At 44.3% G+C, this 19,147-nt stretch overlaps 1 protein-coding gene across 6 annotated transcripts in view; it reads right to left on the reverse strand.

Moving 5' to 3' along the window:
- The window catches only part of AMPH (amphiphysin), a 451,781-nt gene that overhangs the window by 16,558 nt on the left and 416,076 nt on the right, over positions 1-19,147 (reverse strand). For all 6 annotated transcript variants that reach the window (XM_069730254.1, XM_069730256.1, XM_069730258.1 and 3 more), the window contains one exon: positions 68-283. In XM_069730254.1, coding sequence (XP_069586355.1) covers positions 68-283 — 216 coding nt within the window. The remainder of the gene's footprint in view (positions 1-67; positions 284-19,147) is intronic.

The following is a 19,147-nucleotide window of genomic DNA, read 5'->3' on the forward strand; positions in this document are numbered from 1 at the left end:
ACATTTCATGTCATTTCTAGCAAACACCAAAAGATTAATAAGAAGCTATACAAATTAATATTCTGACCTTAAACAGGAAGCCAGTGGGTATCTCCTGAGATGGAGGGCTTTCCAATGTGGGAAGATTGTTACTTTCACTGGCAGTGCCCTCAGTTTGCCCAACAGATGAATCCTGGATGGCATCAAACTCATCTTTAACTTCAACCCCTTTTTCTTCAAATTCTCCCTCATCTTCATGATTTGATGCTGGTTCTATTACTACTGATGGTATGCAGGTAACATCCTGTAATATTACAATATTTGTCAATGTTCAAAATAGTTATATACAGTGTGTCCATAAAGTCATGATGCATTTTTGACCAGTCACAGGATCTATTTATAGTTTACATTTTGGCGCCCTTTCTCTGACCCAATCATATCAGACTTGTTCATGAGGGGAGATAACAAGAGCCAATCAAACAACACAAACTCATTTAAGCTGTTGCTGAGCCCCCAGTCAGATAAAACCCTAATAAACTGAACTCTGATTAATACACTATCAGGTCTGTGACATGATGCAACCACAAGCTTATGCCAGCTGTGAGGTTTTCCATGCCAGTCGAGATGTGGACGGTACAGAGGAAAGTTCAGTGTGTTCTGTGGCTCACTAAACTCGAATCCGTGACCAAAGTGCTAAGTGAATATCGGCGCATTTCAAACGAAGCGTCACCACATCGGAATAACATTACCTAAGGAGCCTTAAAAATCTGTGCGTGCGTGTGCTCGACAATTACATTTAAGCAAGACTACAGTTCATAAGGTGTTAGAAAAATGTCTCTGTTTTACGGGGGAAAAAATTTCAGCTGTTGTATGCTATCAAAATGGCGGATAGACCCAAACGATGTGTGTTTGCTACAGATATGCTTCATGAGATTGACAATGATGCAAGATTTTTGCAGAAGATTGTGTTTAGCGATGAGGCGACCTTCCATATCTATGGACATGTTCATCGCCATAACATCTCAATATGGGCTGCTGAACATCCTCATGCCTACATTGAGTACGAATGTAACACCCCTAAAGTGAATGTGTGGTGTGGCCTAGTGCATTATAAGTTGATAGGCCCATTTTTTTGCGGAGTGGTCTGTGACGGCAAATACGTATCCTGACATGTTGGAATTGTATGCAGTGCCACAATTTCCAGAAGATGTCATCTTTCAACAAGACCGCACTCCTCCACACTGCGCCACCATTGTTCATGAGTTTCTGGATAGAACATTACCCCGGCGGTGGATAGACAGGGGTTCTGTCAAGCCATGGCCATCACGATCCCCGAATCTGATGCCCTTAGACTTTTACTTTTGGGGGTATGTGAAGCATCATGTGTACATTGAACGTATCAACGACAATCACTTAAAACAGAGAATCACAGATGTTTTTTACTCTGTAACACCAGACGTCCTTGCCCGTGTATGGCAAGAACTTCACTATCGTTTGGATGTGTGTAGGGCAACAAATGGAGCCCACATCGAACTGCACTAAATAGGTATGAAACTGGGAGAGTTTTTCCTTTATTTGGAGCAGATTTCACATTTCTATCGTTTTTTGTTGCTTCCCAGTGACTGGTCGAAAGTGCACCATGACTTTACGGACAAGAAGTATTTGTTAATATTTCTCATTAAAATTCTAAAACATTAACAAAATGTGACATAAACACGTTCAAGGTAGAATAATAGTGATGATAATAATAATGCTAAGTATACAATGTAGCTAACAGACCTCGTTCATGCATCTTCTGACACCCAAACCAAGCAAGCTAAAATCCAGGACCCCGTACAGCTGTTTGCTTGCTTTAATTAGGGCACTTAAAAAGTCCTGCATTTTAAAGGTGCCATACTATCTGTCAGGAAATATGACGAATTTGATTCTATATTATACAATACGATACGATACACTTTATTGATCCCGTGGGAAATTATGGTATCACAGCAGCACAACTTAAATCATAAAAAACATAAAGGAATTACATAGTTGACATGACAGTTTGTTGACAGAAGAACATTATACATTATACATTAGAATAGGACATACACAACGAGTGAACTGAAATGTAGAGAAATAAGTAGACTTTCACCTTGGTGGTTTAACCCTAATGTTATTATTGTACATTCCCATGGCAGTTGGCACAAACGATTTCCTATATTTTTCCTTCTTCTTATCATGCACACTGAGCTCTGCAACATCTATTAGGTCTGTGTAAGACACATGCTTCAGCTGTGGTTCCCCCCACAGCCCCTCCTTCTTCTCCCTGCCTAGATAGCTCTCCTTCTCACTCTGTCTGTGTAATTCTAAACCACTCACCCCCCCCCCCCCCCTCAAGAATGTGTTGGGTAGCAGAAACCATTTCTTTGTTTGCAGCCATGTGCTTCCATTTGTGTATGAGAGTTATTCAAAATGGAATAACTTGACCCCAAGCAGTGGTATAGGTGTGAAAGTTACATATTTGGGATGTGCAACAATAGAACTACACACTGTTATGATCCGGTGACCTTGGAGCCGCATGGAACTTTCTCTGAGTTGGTGGAAGCTGTACTGACCGCAAATCCTGAACTTAACACCGCAACTAGAAGTAGCCTTGAGGTGTGCCTAACAAATCCTAGACACCTCGACACAGCCGGAGGACTAAATACCCCTATAGATGGAAATAGGAAATCTACCTTGCCTCAGAGCAGAACCCCAAAGGATAGGCAGCCCCCCACAAATATTGACTGTGAGTAGTAGAGGAAAAGACACACGCAGGCAGGAAACAGGATTTAGCAAAAGAGGCCACTCTAGCTAAAATAGGAAAGGATAGGACAGAATACTAAGCGGTCAGTATTAAAACCCTTCCAAAAAATATCCACAGCAGAAAATACAAAAAATTCCACCATCTAACTAAAGATGTGGAGCGTGTATCTGCAACTCCAGAGAATCCAACAAGACTGAGAAAACACTGACACAGTCTAAGCTGGACAAGAGAAAACAAATGAATAGCACAGAATTATTAAGCACACAGCATGTGTGCCACAGAAACAAAAACCAGACACTTATCTTTGCTGAATTGGCAGCAAGGCAGGAGGAACCAGACAAAGATCCAAAACCTCCCAGAACCATGGACAACTGGCAAGGACTAAAGAATCCTGCACACCTAAATATCCCAGTCAGAACTGCAATCAGCAGATACACCTGGCCAGGACTGCAACTCAGGGACAACTGCATTCCCACCTACAACCACTGGAGGGAACCCAAAAGCAGAATTCACAACAACACACCATTGCATTTCCTAATGTCCCGAACCAGCAGAATCCAAGTAGTGGATTACTGCTTAACCGAGACACATAGCCAATTGTGTTTAGACTTAAATGAATGTTCATTTCATGCTGAGAAACATGATAATTTTGTCAGCCTTCCAAGGGCTTTTCCCCAGGAGTTATGGCTAATAGCCAGATTTCATAACTTTCAAAAAAAATGGTAGTAACCAGCCCCTCAGTGATGTCATGAGCAGAGGGAATAAGAGATGCAGCCTCATTTTAGGAGCGCCTTTGCCCAGGAAGTCAGCTAATAGAAACTCTGCAATCTGCTCTGATGCATTGGGATGTGTCGCCCTTCCCAGCCATGATATGAGAGAACTGTAAGTGTTTTTTTTTCAACTTTCATCACTTTTATTTTGTAATCCTTCTGTACATACTAAAATTGTCTCATCTTGTATTATCATTTTTATATCTTTTGTAAACACTGCCTTTTTCTTTTAGGAGTAAAAGGTATAATATTTACTAGCTTCGTTTTCCTACCTCCAACATCCTCTGAAGTAAATTACGCTACTGATTGGGTTGGCACCTGACCCACTATTAATCATAGGAATAGGAGTTGGTGGCAACAGAGCGTACTGAGCTTGTTGGGTATAGCTGGCAGTGACAGAGCATTGCATGGCTGCGGTGGGGAATAGGTATTTCACCCTCATTGCAGCATGCGCAATAGCCAGTAGACGATGGGGCAGCCATTCTGGTGACTAATTATCCTAGGAGCAGTTCCTTGACTGACCTGAGGGTAAGGGGGCACCAAATAGTTCAAAACCGGAACTGGGATATAAATCAGCACATTTAACTACCTCCTCCACTGCCACCTCCTACTCCCCTCATCTCTTCCGAGAACTTTGCCACCTACTTCAAAAACAAGATCGACTAAACAAGGCAAACCCTAACTATTCCACCACCCCAACCACTCCATATACCATATCTCTGCCCTTCCCTAATAACCTCCCTCTCCAACATCACTGAAGGAGAGCTTACTCGCCTCTTTTCCAAATCACACCTCACCACCTGTGCACTTGACCCCATCCCCTCCCACCTGCTCCCCAACCTCACTAACATGCTCATTCCAGCCCTAACCCATTTCTTCAACCTATCGCTATCTTCTGGTAAATACAAAAAAATTCCACCATCTAACTAAAGATGTGAAGCGTATATCTGCAACTCCAGAGAATCCAACAAGACTGAGAAAACACTGACACAGTCTAAGCTGGACAAGAGAAAACAAATGAATAGCATATAATTATAAGGCACACAGCATGTGTGCCACAGAAATAAAAACCAGACACTTATCTTTGCTGAATTGGCAGCAAGGCAGGAGGAACCAGACAAAGATCCAAAACCTCCCAGAACCATGGACAACTGGCAAGGACTAAAGAATCCTGCACACCTAAATATCCCAGTCAGAACTGCAATCAGCAGATACACCTGGCCAGGACTGCAACTCAGGGACAACTGCATTCCCACCTACAACCACTGGAGGGAACCCAAAAGCAGAATTCACAACAGTACCCCCCCTTGAGGAGGGGTCACCGAGCCCTCACCAGGGCCCCCAGGACGATCAGGGCGAGCCAGATGAAAGGCATGGACCAAATCAGCAGCATGGACATCAGAGGCAAAAACCCAAGAATTATCCTCCTGGCCATAACCCTTCCATTTGACAAGGTACTGAAGCGTCCGCCTCGAAAAACGAGAATCCAAAATCTTCTCAACCACATACTCCAACTCTCCATCAACCAACACAGGGGCCGGAGGATCAACAGAGGGAACAACGGGCACCACATATTTCCTCAATGAAGATCTATGGAAGACATTATGGATAGCAAAAGAAGCCGGAAGCGCCAATCGAAAAGACACCGGATTAATAATCTCAGAAATCTTATAAGGACCAATAAACCGAGGCTTAAACTTAGGGGAAGAAACCTTCATAGGAACATGACGGGAAGACAACCAGACCAGATCCCCAACCCGAAGCCTGGAACCAACACACCGACGACGGTTAGCAAAACGTTGAGCCTCCACCTGAGACAACACCAAATTGTCCACCACATGAGCCCAAATCTGCTGCAACCTGTCAACCACAGAATCCACACCAGGACAGTCAGAAGGCTCAACCTGCCCAGAAGAGAAACGAGGATGAAGACCAAAATTACAAAAGAAAGACGAAACCAAAGTAGCCGAACTAGCCCGATTATTAAGGGCAAACTCGGCCAATGGCAAGAAGGCCACCCAATCATCCTGATCAGCAGACACAAAGCATCTCAAATAAGTCTCCAAAGTCTGATTAGTTCGCTCGGTCTGGCCATTTGTCTGAGGATGAAATGCAGAAGAAAAAGACAAATCAATGCCCAGCCTAGCACAAAAGGCCCGCCAAAACCTAGAAACAAACTGGGAACCTCTGTCGGACACAATATTCTCCGGAATACCATGCAAACGAACCACATGCTGAAAAAACAACGGAACCAAATGTGAAGAGGAAGGCAATTTAGGCAAAGGCACCAAATGAACCATCTTAGAGAACCGGTCACAAACAACCCAGATAACAGACATCTTCTGGGAAACCGGAAGATCAGAAATAAAATCCATAGAAATATGCATCCAGGGCCTCTCAGGGACTGGCAATGGCAAAAGCAACCCACTAGCATGGGAACAACAAGGCTTGGCCCACGCACAAGTCCCACAGGACTGCACAAAAGAACGCACATTACGTGGCAAAGAAGGCCACCAAAAGGACCTACCAACCAAATCTCTGGTACCAAAAATACCAGGATGACCAGCCAACACAGAACAGTGAACCTCAGAAATCACTCTACTAGTCCATCTGTCAGGAACAAACAGTTTCCCCACTGGACAGCGGTCAGGTCTGTCAGCCTGAAATTCCTGAAGAACCCGTCGTAAATCAGGGGAAATGGCAGAAAGGACCACCCCTTCTTTCAGAATACCGGTTCAAGGACCTCAGGAGAATCAGGCAAAAAACTCCTAGAGAGGGCATCAGCCTTAATATTCTTAGAACCCGGAAGATACGAAACTATAAAATCAAAATGGGAAAAAAAAACAAGGACCATCGAGCCTGTCTAGGATTCAGCCGTTTAACAGACTCGAGGTAAATTAGATTCTTATGATCGGTCAAGACCACAATACGGTGCTTAGCTCCCTCAAGCCAATGTCGCCACTCCTCAAACGCCCACTTCATAGCCAACAACTCCTGATTGCCGACATTATAATTGCGTTCTGCAGGCGAAAACTTTCGAGAAAAGAAGGCACACGGTTTCATCAAGGAACCAACGGGATCCCTCTGAGACAAAACGGCCCCTGCCCCAATCTCAGAAGCGTCAATCTCAACCTGAAACGGAAGAGAAACATCCGGTTGGCGCAACACCGGAGCAGAAGTAAATCGGCGTTTAAGCTCCTGAAAGGCAGAGACAGCCGCAGAGGACCAATTCGCCACATCAGCGCCTTTCTTCGTCAAATCGGTCAAGGGTTTAACCACGCTAGAGAAGTTAGCAATGAAACGGCGATAAAAATTAGCAAAACCCAAAAATTTTTGAAGGCTCTTCACGCATGTGGGTTGAATCCAATCATGAATGGCCTGAACCTTAGCCGGATCCATCTCCATAGATGAGGGAGAAAAAATGAAGCCCAAAAAAGAAACCTTCTGCACCCCAAAGAGACACTTAGACCCCTTCACAAACAAAGCATTGTCACGAAGGATCTGAAACACCATCCTGACCTGTTGCACATGAGACTCCCAATCATCGGAAAAAATCAAAATATCGTCCAAATATACAATCAAGAATTTATCAAGATAAGTCTGGAAGATATCATGCATGAAGGACTGAAAAACAGATGGAGCATTAGTGAGCCCGAATGGCATCACAAGATATTCAAAATGACCTTCGGGCGTATTAAACGCAGTATTCCATTCATCACCCTGCTTAATACGAACAAGATTATATGCCCCCGAAGGTCAATCTTAGTAAACCAACTAGCCCCCTTAATCCTAGCAAAGAAATCAGAAAGCAAAGGTAAAGGGTATTGAAATTTGACCATGATCTTATTCAAGAGGCGATAATCAATACAGGGTCTCAAGGAGCCATCCTTCTTAGCAACAAAAAAAATCCCGCTCCCAACGTTGAAGAAGATGGCTGAATATGCCCTTTCGCCAAAGACTCCTTAATATAATTCCGCATGGCGGTATGTTCAGGCACAGACAGGTTGAAAAGTCGGCCTTTAGGAAACTTACAGCCTGGAATCAAGTCAATAGCACAATCACAGTCCCTGTGCGGTGAAAGGGAACTGGACTTGGGCTCATCGAATACATCCTGAAAATCAGACAAAAACTTAGGAATTTCAGAAGAGGAAGAAGAGGAGATTGACATCAAAGGAACATCATTATGAATCCCCTGAAAAACCCCAACTAGTCACAGACATAGACTTCCAGTCCAACACAGGATTATGTACCTGCAACCACGGAAAACCCAGCACAATAGCATCATGCAAATTATGCAATACCAGAAATCGACAATCTTCCTGATGGACTGGCGCCATGCACATGGTCATCTGTGTCCAAAACTGGGGTTTATTTTTAGCCAAAGGTGTAGCATCAATGCCCCTTAAAGGAATAGGGTTCTGCAAAGGCTGCAAGGAAAAACCACAACGCCTGGCAAATTCAAAGTCCATTAAGTTCAAGGCGGCACCTGAATCCACAAACGCCATGACAGAAAATGATGACAATGAGCAGATCAAGGACACAGATAACCGAAATTTAGGTTGTACAGTACTGATGGTAAATGAACTGGCGATCCTCTTTGTCCGCTTAGGGCAGACAGAAATGACATGAGAAGCATCGCCACAATAATAACACAACCTATTCTGACGTCTGAAACCTTGTCGTTCCGTTCTAGACAGAATCCTATCACACTGCATTGGCTCACGAATTTGCTCTGGGGACAATGCCACAGCGCGCAAAGTTCTGCGCTCCCGCAAGCGCCGGTCAACCTGAATGGCCAGAGACATAGAATCACTCAGACCGAAAGGCGTGGGAAACCCCACCATAACATCTTTAACGGATTCAGAAAGACCCTTTCTGAAAATTGCCGCCAAAGCATCATCATTCCATTTAGTCAACACAGACCATTTTCTAAATTTCTGACAATACAATTCTGCCGCCTCTTGACCCTGAGACAGGGCCAACAAGGTCTTCTCCGGTTGATCCAGATAATTAGGTTCATCATATAATAATCCAAAAGCCTGAAAAAAGGAGTCTACATTAAGCAAAGCCGGATTCCCAGATTCCAGGGAAAATGCCCAATCCTGTGGATCGCCACGCAGCATGGAGATGATGATTTTAACCTGCTGAATGGAATCACCAGAGGATCGAGGTCTCAGAGCAAAAAACAGTTTACGGTTGTTTTTAAAACTCAAAAATTTGGACCTGTCACCAAAAAACAAATCAGGAGTAGGAATCTTCGGCTCTAAAACAGGAGTCTGAACAATATAATCAGAAATACCCTGTACCCTAGCAGCAAGCTGGTCCACACGAGAAGTTAATTCCTGAACATCCATGCTAGTACAAGACTCCTCAGCCACCCAGAGAAAAAGAGGGAAGAGAAGAGAAAGCAGAGTGCAGAGAAAAAAAATGGCTCAACACCTTTCTTTCCTTCTTCTGAGATGCATTTAACTCATTATTGGCCAGTTGTACTGTTATGATCCGGTGACCTTGGAGCCGCATGGAACTTTCTCTGAGTTGGTGGAAGCTGTACTGACCGCAAATCCTGAACTTAACACCGCAACTAGAAGTAGCCGTGGGGTGTGCCTTAGAAATCCTAGACACCTCGACACAGCCGGAGGACTAAATACCCCTATAGATGGAAATAGGAAATCTACCTTGCCTCAGAGCAGAACCCCAAAGGATAGGCAGCCCCCCACAAATATTGACTGTGAGTAGTAGAGGAAAAGACACACGCAGGCAGGAAACAGGATTTAGCATGTCCATGCTCAAATTTCCTCCCACCTCTCATCTAACTCTCTCCTTGACAACCTCCAATCTGGCTTCCGCCCCCACCACTCCACCGAAACTGCCCTGACAAAAATTACTAATGACTTACTCACAGCCAAAGCTAACAGACAGTTCTCCATCCTCCTCCTCAGCCCACATTCTACCAAAACTCTTGTGCATGCCCTCATCATCTCCCGCCTCGACTACTGCAACACCCTCCTCTGTGGCCTCCCCGCTAACTCTCTTGCACCACTCCAATCTGTCCTCAACTCTGCTGCCCGGCTAATCCACCTCTCTCCTCGCTACTCCCCTGCTTCTCCCCTCTGCAAATCCCTCCACTGGCTCCCAGTTCCCCAACGAATCCAGTTCAAACTACTAACACTGATCTACAAATCCATCCACAACCTGTCCCCTCCCTATATCTCTGAACTAATCCCCCAATATCTTCCCTCACGTAATCTCCGATCCTCCCAAGACCTCCAACTCTTCTCCACACTTATTCGTTCCTCACACAACCGCCTCCAAGATTTCTCCCGAATATCCCCCATCCTCTGGAATTCCATGCCTCAACACGTCCGATTATCCACCACCCACGGATCCTTCGGACGGAACCTGAAAACCCATCTCTTCAAGAAACCCTACAGCCTGCAATAACCATTCTGCAGCCTTGCCAGAGCCACAGCCGCCGCTTCGCTATCGCCATCGCCGCCGCCTCGCCATCGCCAGAGAGCCGCCGCCTCGCCATCGCCAGAGCCGCCGCCTCATCCCCTACCTTCTGCCTCTTCCCCACTATCCCATATTATGTAAGTCTGCAAGGACAGGGTCCTCTCTCCCCTCTGTACCAGTCTGTCACTGTAAACTTGTTTACTGTAAATGATATCTATAACTCTGTATGTAACCCCTTTCTCATGTACAGCATCATGGAATTAATGGTGCTATATAAATGAATAATAATAAATAATGAAGAAAGAACTGGGGCAACCAAACACCCCCGGTTCATGACACTATCATTTATTATACAAGTTACTGTTTTTGTGACAAAACCAAATATATGTCCATTATTTTAAGTTTTAGGACTTGTTTATTTTTTTACATATTTTTAACAGCTTTTCTTAGGTATTTTTTTAATCCTATAGGTGTGTTTCTAATTTAGATTCTGTAACTTAATGCAGTGCAATATTTCTTTATACCGGTTTATTAGCCTGTGTATTGGCAGCACAAGAGCAGCTGTAAGAGCACATCTAGATTGGTGCTAAGGAAATTGGAATGGCCAACAGCTCCTCGGTTGTGCACTGAATTCAATGAATTAGGATGAGCGAACATGTTTGGATAAGGTGTTTCCTGAGTATGCTTGAGTGCTAACCGAGAGACTTCGGCATGCTTGAATAATATGTGCGAGTCCTGGAGGCTGTATGTGTTGTGGCTGTCAACCAGCTGTGAGACATGCAGGCGTAGGGACTTGAACATATTTTTTGAGCACGCCAAAGTCACTCTGTTAACACCCGAGCATACTCAGATAACACCTTATCAGAACATCTTCGCTTATCACTACTCGTAATCCATTGAATTCAACGCACAACCGAGTAGTTGTCGGTCATTTCAATCTCCTTAGCACCAATCTAGTTAACACCTTTGCTCATTACTAATTACGAGTATTGAGAAACACCATTCTGCATAATGAATACAATTTAAACACCAGACCAAGTAATAACTTGCAGAGCTGTACACAAAATGTTTTCTTGTGAATTATTGCCATCTACTGGAAACTAACTATAACGAAGTATTTCAGAATTCTTGCTGCAAAATCTTTTACTGGAACAAAAATAATGGTATGTTCCAATGAGGATTATGCGCAGAGGAAAACCTTCTGGGTATAACCTTACCAAGATGTTTAATGAGATTACATGACATCTCATCCACATATTATGAAGAAAATATGCAGCATAAAATGAACAGCAGCGCAAATTTGAAGTCTACTGATCGTTAATCTATTCGGTAGATTTCACCTTAGTTTTCATCTTTTGCAATGCCATTAAAATGTTGAAAGCTGTAGCAAAACTGCAGCTATTCCACAACGAAATCCACAACAAAATCGGCATTGGATTCCACTGAAGAATTTAAGTTGGACATCCAAATACCCTTAACCCCTTCATCACCAAGCATGTTTTCACCTTTCTGAACAGGCCGAATTTTACAATTCTGACCACTGTCACTTACAGTGGGGCAAAAAAGTATTTAGTCAGTCAGCAATAGTGCAAGTTCCACCACTTAAAAAGATGAGAGGCGTCTGTGTAATTTACATCATAGGTAGACCTCAACTATGGGAGACAAACTGAGAAAAAAAAATCCAGAAAATCACATTGTCTGTTTTTTTAACATTTTATTTGCATATTATGGTGGAAAATAAGTATTTGGTCAGAAACAAAATTTCATCTCAATACTTTGTAATATATCCTTTGTTGGCAATGACAGAGGTCAAACGTTTTCTGTAAGTCTTCACAAGGTTGCCAGACACTGTTGTTGGTATGTTGGCCCATTCCTCCATGCAGATCTCCTCTAGAGCAGTGATGTTTTTGGCTTTTCGCTTGGCAACACGGACTTTCAACTCCCTCCAAAGGTTTTCTATAGGGTTGAGATCTGGAGACTGGCTAGGCCACTCCAGGACCTTGAAATGCTTCTTACGAAGCCACTCCTTCGTTGCCCTGGCGGTGTGCTTTGGATCATTGTCATGTTGAAAGACCCAGCCACGTTTCATCTTCAATGCCCTTGCTGATGGAAGGAGGTTTGCACTCAAAATCTCACGATACATGGCCCCATTCATTCTTTCATGTACCCGGATCAGCCGTCCTGGCCCCTTTGCAGAGAAACAGCCCCAAAGCATGATGTTTCCACCACCATGCTTTACAGTAGGTATGGTGTTTGATGGATGCAACTCAGTATTCTTTTTCCTCCAAACACGACAAGTTGTGTTTCTACCAAACAGTTACAGTTTGGTTTCATCAGACCATAGGACATTCTCCCAAAACTCCTCTGGATCATCCAAATGCTCTCTAGCAAACTTCAGAAGGGCCCGGACATGTACTGGCTTAAGCAGTGGGACACGTCTGGCACTGCAGGATCTGAGTCCATGGTGGCGTAGTGTGTTACTTATGGTAGGCCTTGTTACATTGGTCCCAGCTCTCTGCAGTTCATTAACTAGGTCCCCCCGCGTGGTTCTGGGATTTTTGCTCACCGTTCTTGTGATCATTCTGACCCCACGGGGTAGGATTTTGCGTGGAGCCCCAGATCGAGGGAGATTATCAGTGGTCTTGTATGTCTTCCATTTTCTAATTATTGCTCCCACTGTTGATTTCTTCACTCCAAGCTGGTTGGCTATTGCAGATTCAGTCTTCCCAGCCTGGTGCAGGGCTACAATTTTGTTTCTGGTGTCCTTTGACAGCTCTTTGGTCTTCACCATAGTGGAGTTTGGAGTCAGACTGTTTGAGGGTGTGCACAGGTGTCTTTTTATACTGATAACAAGTTTAAACAGGTGCCATTACTACAGGTAATGAGTGGAGGAAAGAGGAGACTCTTAAAGAAGAAGTTACAGGTCTGTGAGAGTAGGAAATCTTGATTGTTTGTTTCTGACCAAATACTTATTTTCCACCATAATATGCAAAAAAAATGATAAAAAAAACAGACAATGTGATTTTCTGGATTTTTTTTTCTCAGTTTGTCTCCCATAGTTGAGGTCTACCTATGATGTAAATTACAGACGCCTCTCATCTTTTTAAGTGGTGGAACTTGCACTATTGCTGACTGACTAAATACTTTTTTGCCCCACTGTATGTAGTAATAACTCTGGAATGTATCCCATTGTACTTTATGTTAGTTGTAAATTTAGATAACTATTTTTCGTGTTTATTTGTGAAAATATCAGAATTTTGTAAAAGTTTTGAAAATGTCCCAATTTTCAAACTTTTAATTTTTATGTCCTTAAACCAGAGTTATATCACGGAAAGTTAAAAGGGATAAAAGTTGATCAGCAATTTCTCACTTTTCCGACAAAATTTACCAAACCAATTTTCAGTGGGACCACATCACATTTGAAGTGACTCTGAGGGGTCTATATGACAGAAAATACCCAAAAGTGACACCATTTTAAGCACTGCACACCTCAAGGTACTCAAAAACACATTCAAGAAGTTTATTAACCCTTTAGGAATACAAGCAATGTGGAAGAAAAAATGTACATTTTAATTTTTCCCACAAAAATGTTTCTTTATCCCCAAATTTTGAATTTTATCCCCTTAACGACCGCCAATACGCCTTTTCACGGACGCAATTAAGGGTACTTAAACCACAGTGCCGTTAATTAATGGCGCTGTGGAAAAAGGGTATAGTGCCCCCCAGAGTCGGATTTTCTCCAGATTCTCAGCTGCCGGGGGTAGCTGAGACCCCAGAGAACATGATTCGGGTGGGTTTTTACCAACACCGGTTTTGCGACCCCTTCATCACCAAGCATGTTTTCACCTTTCTGAACAGGCCGAATTTTACAATTCTGACCACTGTCACTTATGTAGTAATAACTCTGGAATGTATCCCATTGTACTTTATGTTAGTTGTAAATTTAGATAACTATTTTTCGCGTTTATTTGTGAAAATATCAGAATTTTGTAAAAGTTTTGAAAATGTCCCAATTTTCAAACTTTTAATTTTTATATCCTTAAACCAGAGTTATATCACGGAAAGTTAAAAGGGATAAAAGTTGATCAGCAATTTCTCACTTTTCCGACAAAATTTACCAAACCAATTTTCAGTGGGACCACATCACATTTGAAGTGACTCTGAGGGGTCTATATGACAGAAAATACCCAAAAGTGACACCATTTTAAGCACTGCACACCTCAAGGTACTCAAAAACACATTCAAGAAGTTTATTAACCCTTTAGGAATACAAGCAATGTGGAAGAAAAAATGTACATTTTAATTTTTCCCACAAAAATGTTTCTTTATCCCCAAATTTTGAATTTTATCCCCTTAACGACCGCCAATACGCCTTTTCACGGATGCAATTAAGGGTACTTAAACCACAGTGCCGTTAATTAACGGCGCTGTGGAAAAAGGGTATAGTGCCCCCCAGAGTCGGATTTTCTCCAGATTCTCAGCTGCCGGGGGTAGCTGAGACCCCAGAGAACATGATTCGGGTGGGTTTTTACCGACACCGGTTTTGCGATCGCCGTTATTAACCATATAACGGCGACCGCAAAAAAAAGGTCCAATGTGCCATTTAATTTTCTCTCCTCTGATGTGATCGCACATCGAGGAGATCTAAATAGGGTCTCTGATCTCCACCTGGCACCTCCCGATGCTCCTCAGCCCTCCTGCTTCCCCCCATGGGCACCTCCATCTTCTCCCGGGAAGAAAATGGCGGGCGCATGCGCAGTCCGCCCACAGAGATCTGCCAGATGGCACCAGGCAGATTTCGGAGTCTTGGCTGCCGGGGGTATCCGAGACCCCAAAGTACATGATTCGGGTAAATTTTTAAGACCCTGGTTTTGCGATCGCCGTTATTAACCGTATAATGGCGACCACAAAAAAAGTCAGATGTGCCATTTAATTTGTCTCTCCTCTGATGTGATCGCACAACACAGAAGAGAGAAATTGGGTCCACGATCCCCCTGGTACCTCCCGGTGCTCCTCGGCCCTCCTGCTTCCCCACATGGGCGCCACCATCTTTTTCCCGGAAGAAAATGGTAGGCGCATGCACAGTGCACCCGCCGAGATCTGCCTGATTTTTCCTATTGGTTCATTTTGGTCACTGTGATAGACCCTATCACAGTGATCAAAATAGAAAAAAATAATAAATAAACCTCCCCTTTATCACCCCATTAGTTAGGGAAAAATAAAATAAAGAAAATGTATTTATTTCCATTTTCCAATTAGGGTTACAGTTGGGCTAAAGTGAATTGGGCTAAAGTTAGGGTAAGGGATGGGGTTGGGGTTAAAGTTAGGGTTGGGGCTCATGTTAGGGTTAGAGTTAGGATTAGGGTTGGGATTAGGGTTTAGGTTAGGGTTGAGATTAGGGTTAGGGTTGGGATTGGGGTTAGGTTTGGGATTAGGGTTAGGGTTGGGATTAGGGTTATGGTTGGGATTAGGGGTGTGTTGGGATTAGGGTTAGGTTTGTGGTTAGGGTTATGGTTATGATTGGGATTAGGGTTAGGGGTGTCTTGGGGTTAGGGTTTTGAATAGGGTTATGGTTAGGGTTGGGGGTTTTGCGTTGAAAATTTTTTAAAAAAATAATTTTTCACGAAAAAATGTTGCATCAACCCCAAATTTTTCATTTTCACAAGGGTATTAGCAGAGGCGTAGCTAGGGTTTCAACTTAGGGGGGGCAAAACATCTGAGTGGGCCCCTAACCAGCTAACCCTGATTACAGCTACGGTTGCGGACTCTAATTATGACTATAGTGGAACCTCAGAATATGACGGCGCTGTTATTGAAAATAAATCTATATACAAAAACGAACATTGACATTACCGCCATATTGTGTCGATATGCAACTTTGACGGTCACAATACTCTGAGTGCCCCTATAACAATGATGCTTAAGTGCCCACTTAACATTTAATAATGTCCCCTAAGTTCCCCCATGTACTGCTCCATTATACACAGTATGGTGAGCTCAAAGCTTCCATATACACAGTATAAGGCCCCCACAGCTCCCCTATACACAGTATGATGATTCTATAACTCCCCGCTACACCGTATGATGTTCCCACTGCTCCCCTTTACACAGTATGATCCCACTGCTCCCCTATACATAGTATGAGCCCAATGCTCCCTTATAGACAGTATAATGCTGACAGAACTCCACTATAGAAAGTATAATGCCCCCCAGAGCTCCCCTATATAGTGTAATGGGCCAACAGCTCCCATATGCACAATATGCCTTCACAGTTCCCTATACATAGTATGATGTCCCCCACAGTTCACCAAACATAGTATAATGGGCCCACAGCTTCCTTATACACAGTATAATGGGCCCACAGCTTCCTTATACACAGTATGATGGGCCATCAGCTCCCTTATACACAGTATGATGGGCCAGCAGCTCCCATATACACAGTATGATGGGCCTGCAGCTCCCATATACACAGTATGATGGACTCACAGCTCCCTTATACACAGTATGATGGACTCACAACTCCCTTATACACAGTATGATGGGCCCGCAGCTCCCTTATACACAGTATGATGGACTCACAGCTCCATTATACACAGTATGATGGACCCGCAGCTCCTGTAAACACAGTGTGATGGGCCCGCAGCTCGCGTATACACAGTATGATGGACCCGCAGCTCCCGTATACACAGTATGATTGGCCTGCAGCTCCCATATACACAGTAGGATGGACTCACAGCTCCCTTATACACAGTATGATGGACTCACAACTCCCTTATACACAGTATGATGGGCCCGCAGCTCCCTTATACACAGTATGATGGACTCACAGCTCCCTTATACACAGTATGATGGACTCACAGCTCCTGTAAACACAGTGTGATGGGCCCGCAGCTCCCGTATACACAGTATGATGGACCCGCAGCTCCCGTATACAGTATGATTGGCCTGCAGCTCCCTTATACACAGTGTGATGGGCCCGCAGCTCCCATATACACAGTATGATGAACCCACAGCTCCCTTATACACAGTATGATGGGCCCGCAGCTTCCTTATACACAGTATGATGGACTCACATCTCCCTTATACACAGTATGATGGGCCCGCAGCTTCCTTATACAGTGTATGATGGGCCCACAGCTCCCTTATACACAGTGTTATGGGCCCGAAGCTTCCTTATACACAGTATGATGGACTCACATCTCCCTTATACACAGTATGATGGGCCCGCAGCTTCCTTATACACAGTATGATGGGCCCACAGCTTCCTTATACACAGTATGATGGGCCCACAGCTCCGTTATACACAGTATGATGGGCCCACAGCTTCCTTATACACAGTATGATGAGCCCACAGCTTCCTTATACACAGTATGATGGGCCCACAGCTCCGTTATACACAGTATGATGGGCCCGCAGCTCCCATATACACAGTATGATGGGCCCACAGCTTCCTTATACACAGTATGATGGGCCGACAGCTCCGTTATACACAGTATGATGGGCCCACAGCTCCCTTATACACAGTGTGATGGATTCACAGCCTCCTGTTATGATTTGGCTGTCCCGGTCATTTACTCATCCTCCAGCGTATTCACTATTTTTTGTGGCATTGCTGCTGCTCAAACTTGTGAGCGCAGCTTCTGACTGGTCAGAAGTTAGAAGTTATGTCACAAGCGCTCAATGTAAGACTATGAGGCTATGTGCACTTGTTGCGGATTCATGTGCGGAATTACCACAGATTTCCTGTGTTTTTTGTGCAGATTTCACCCGCGTTTTACCACCTGCGGATTCCTATACAGTAGCAGGTGTAAAACACTACGGAATCTACACAAAGAAATGACATGCTGCGTAAAATACAACGCAGCGTTTCCGATCGGTATTTTCCGCACCATGTGCACTGCGGATTTGGTTTTCCATAGGTTTACATGGCACTGTAAACCAGACGGAAAACTGCTGCGAATCCTCAGCGGCCAATCCGCAACGTGTGCACATAGCCTGAGCGTGAGAAAGAGGCCAGAACGAGGCTCCCATAGACTCACATTGATTAGTGACCTCTGCGCTGCTCCATGAAACACTGGAGCCGCGGACAGGCCACAAACTGCAGGAAACAGAGCCGAGCAGAGACAACAACAGATGAAAACGCCAGAAGGTGAGTATGAGACAGAGGGCAGGGGACGTGGATTTTCAGCACCGCTCCAGCAATTATTATTATTATTTATTGTTATAGCGCCATGAAATAACAATAGCAATGAAATAACAATAGCAATGAAATAAAATAATGCTGGAATGGTGCTGTAAATGTGATGCAGCTCTTGGTTACTGCATGCGGGCTCCTTATACTAATACTCATAAAAGACCCAGGTGGTACACATCAAAAGCCCCCTACCCCCCCATCTCCAGCCTCCCCAGACAGCAAATATTACATGTGATGGATCACATATAATATCATAACAATATAATATTCAGCCCCCAGTGCCCTGTCCCCCCTCCCCCACTTCAGCCCCAATACCCCCATCATCTCACATCCACCCCCTCAGTGCCCTGTCCCACCTCACCCACCTTCTGCCCTCACAACCCCCAAATGGTCTCACATTCACCCCCCAGTGCCCTGACTCCCCTCCCCCACAATACCCCCATCGTCTCACAATCACCCCCCAGTACCCTGTCCCCCCTCACTCACTTTCAGCCACCACAATACCCCAACAGTCTCAGTGACATACCTGAATTTAATAAATCTAATAAGGTCCATCCCTACTTACTGAGAAAGTTTGGACTGCAGGCAGGACCAGGAAGTAAGTGAAATGAAAGGTGGGCACTAGGACCCAGCGTGCACAGAGTGAGGAAACTGCCAGGAAAAGCTTCAGGATCAGGTCAGACACTGACAGGCGAAACCATTCACTGCAGGGGGGAGGAGACTGCAGCCGGCCACTGTGCTAGCAGCGTGCAGACATCAGAAGGGAGCAGACATTATACTGGTCTGCTCCTATGCGGTGTTCTGCCTCCTCTCACAGAAGTGGCCCTGCCCTGGCTCCCAGTGGGCCCCTTCATGTGACTGGGCCCGGGGCGATGGCCCCCTCTGCCCCCCCAGTAGCTATGCTACTGGGTATTAGAACAAAATGGAGAATATAATTTTTTGCGCAATTTCTCCTGACTATAC

This window comes from Ranitomeya imitator, chromosome 6, assembly GCF_032444005.1.
Source record: "Ranitomeya imitator isolate aRanImi1 chromosome 6, aRanImi1.pri, whole genome shotgun sequence".
In the NCBI taxonomy this organism is placed as follows: domain Eukaryota; kingdom Metazoa; phylum Chordata; class Amphibia; order Anura; family Dendrobatidae; genus Ranitomeya; species Ranitomeya imitator.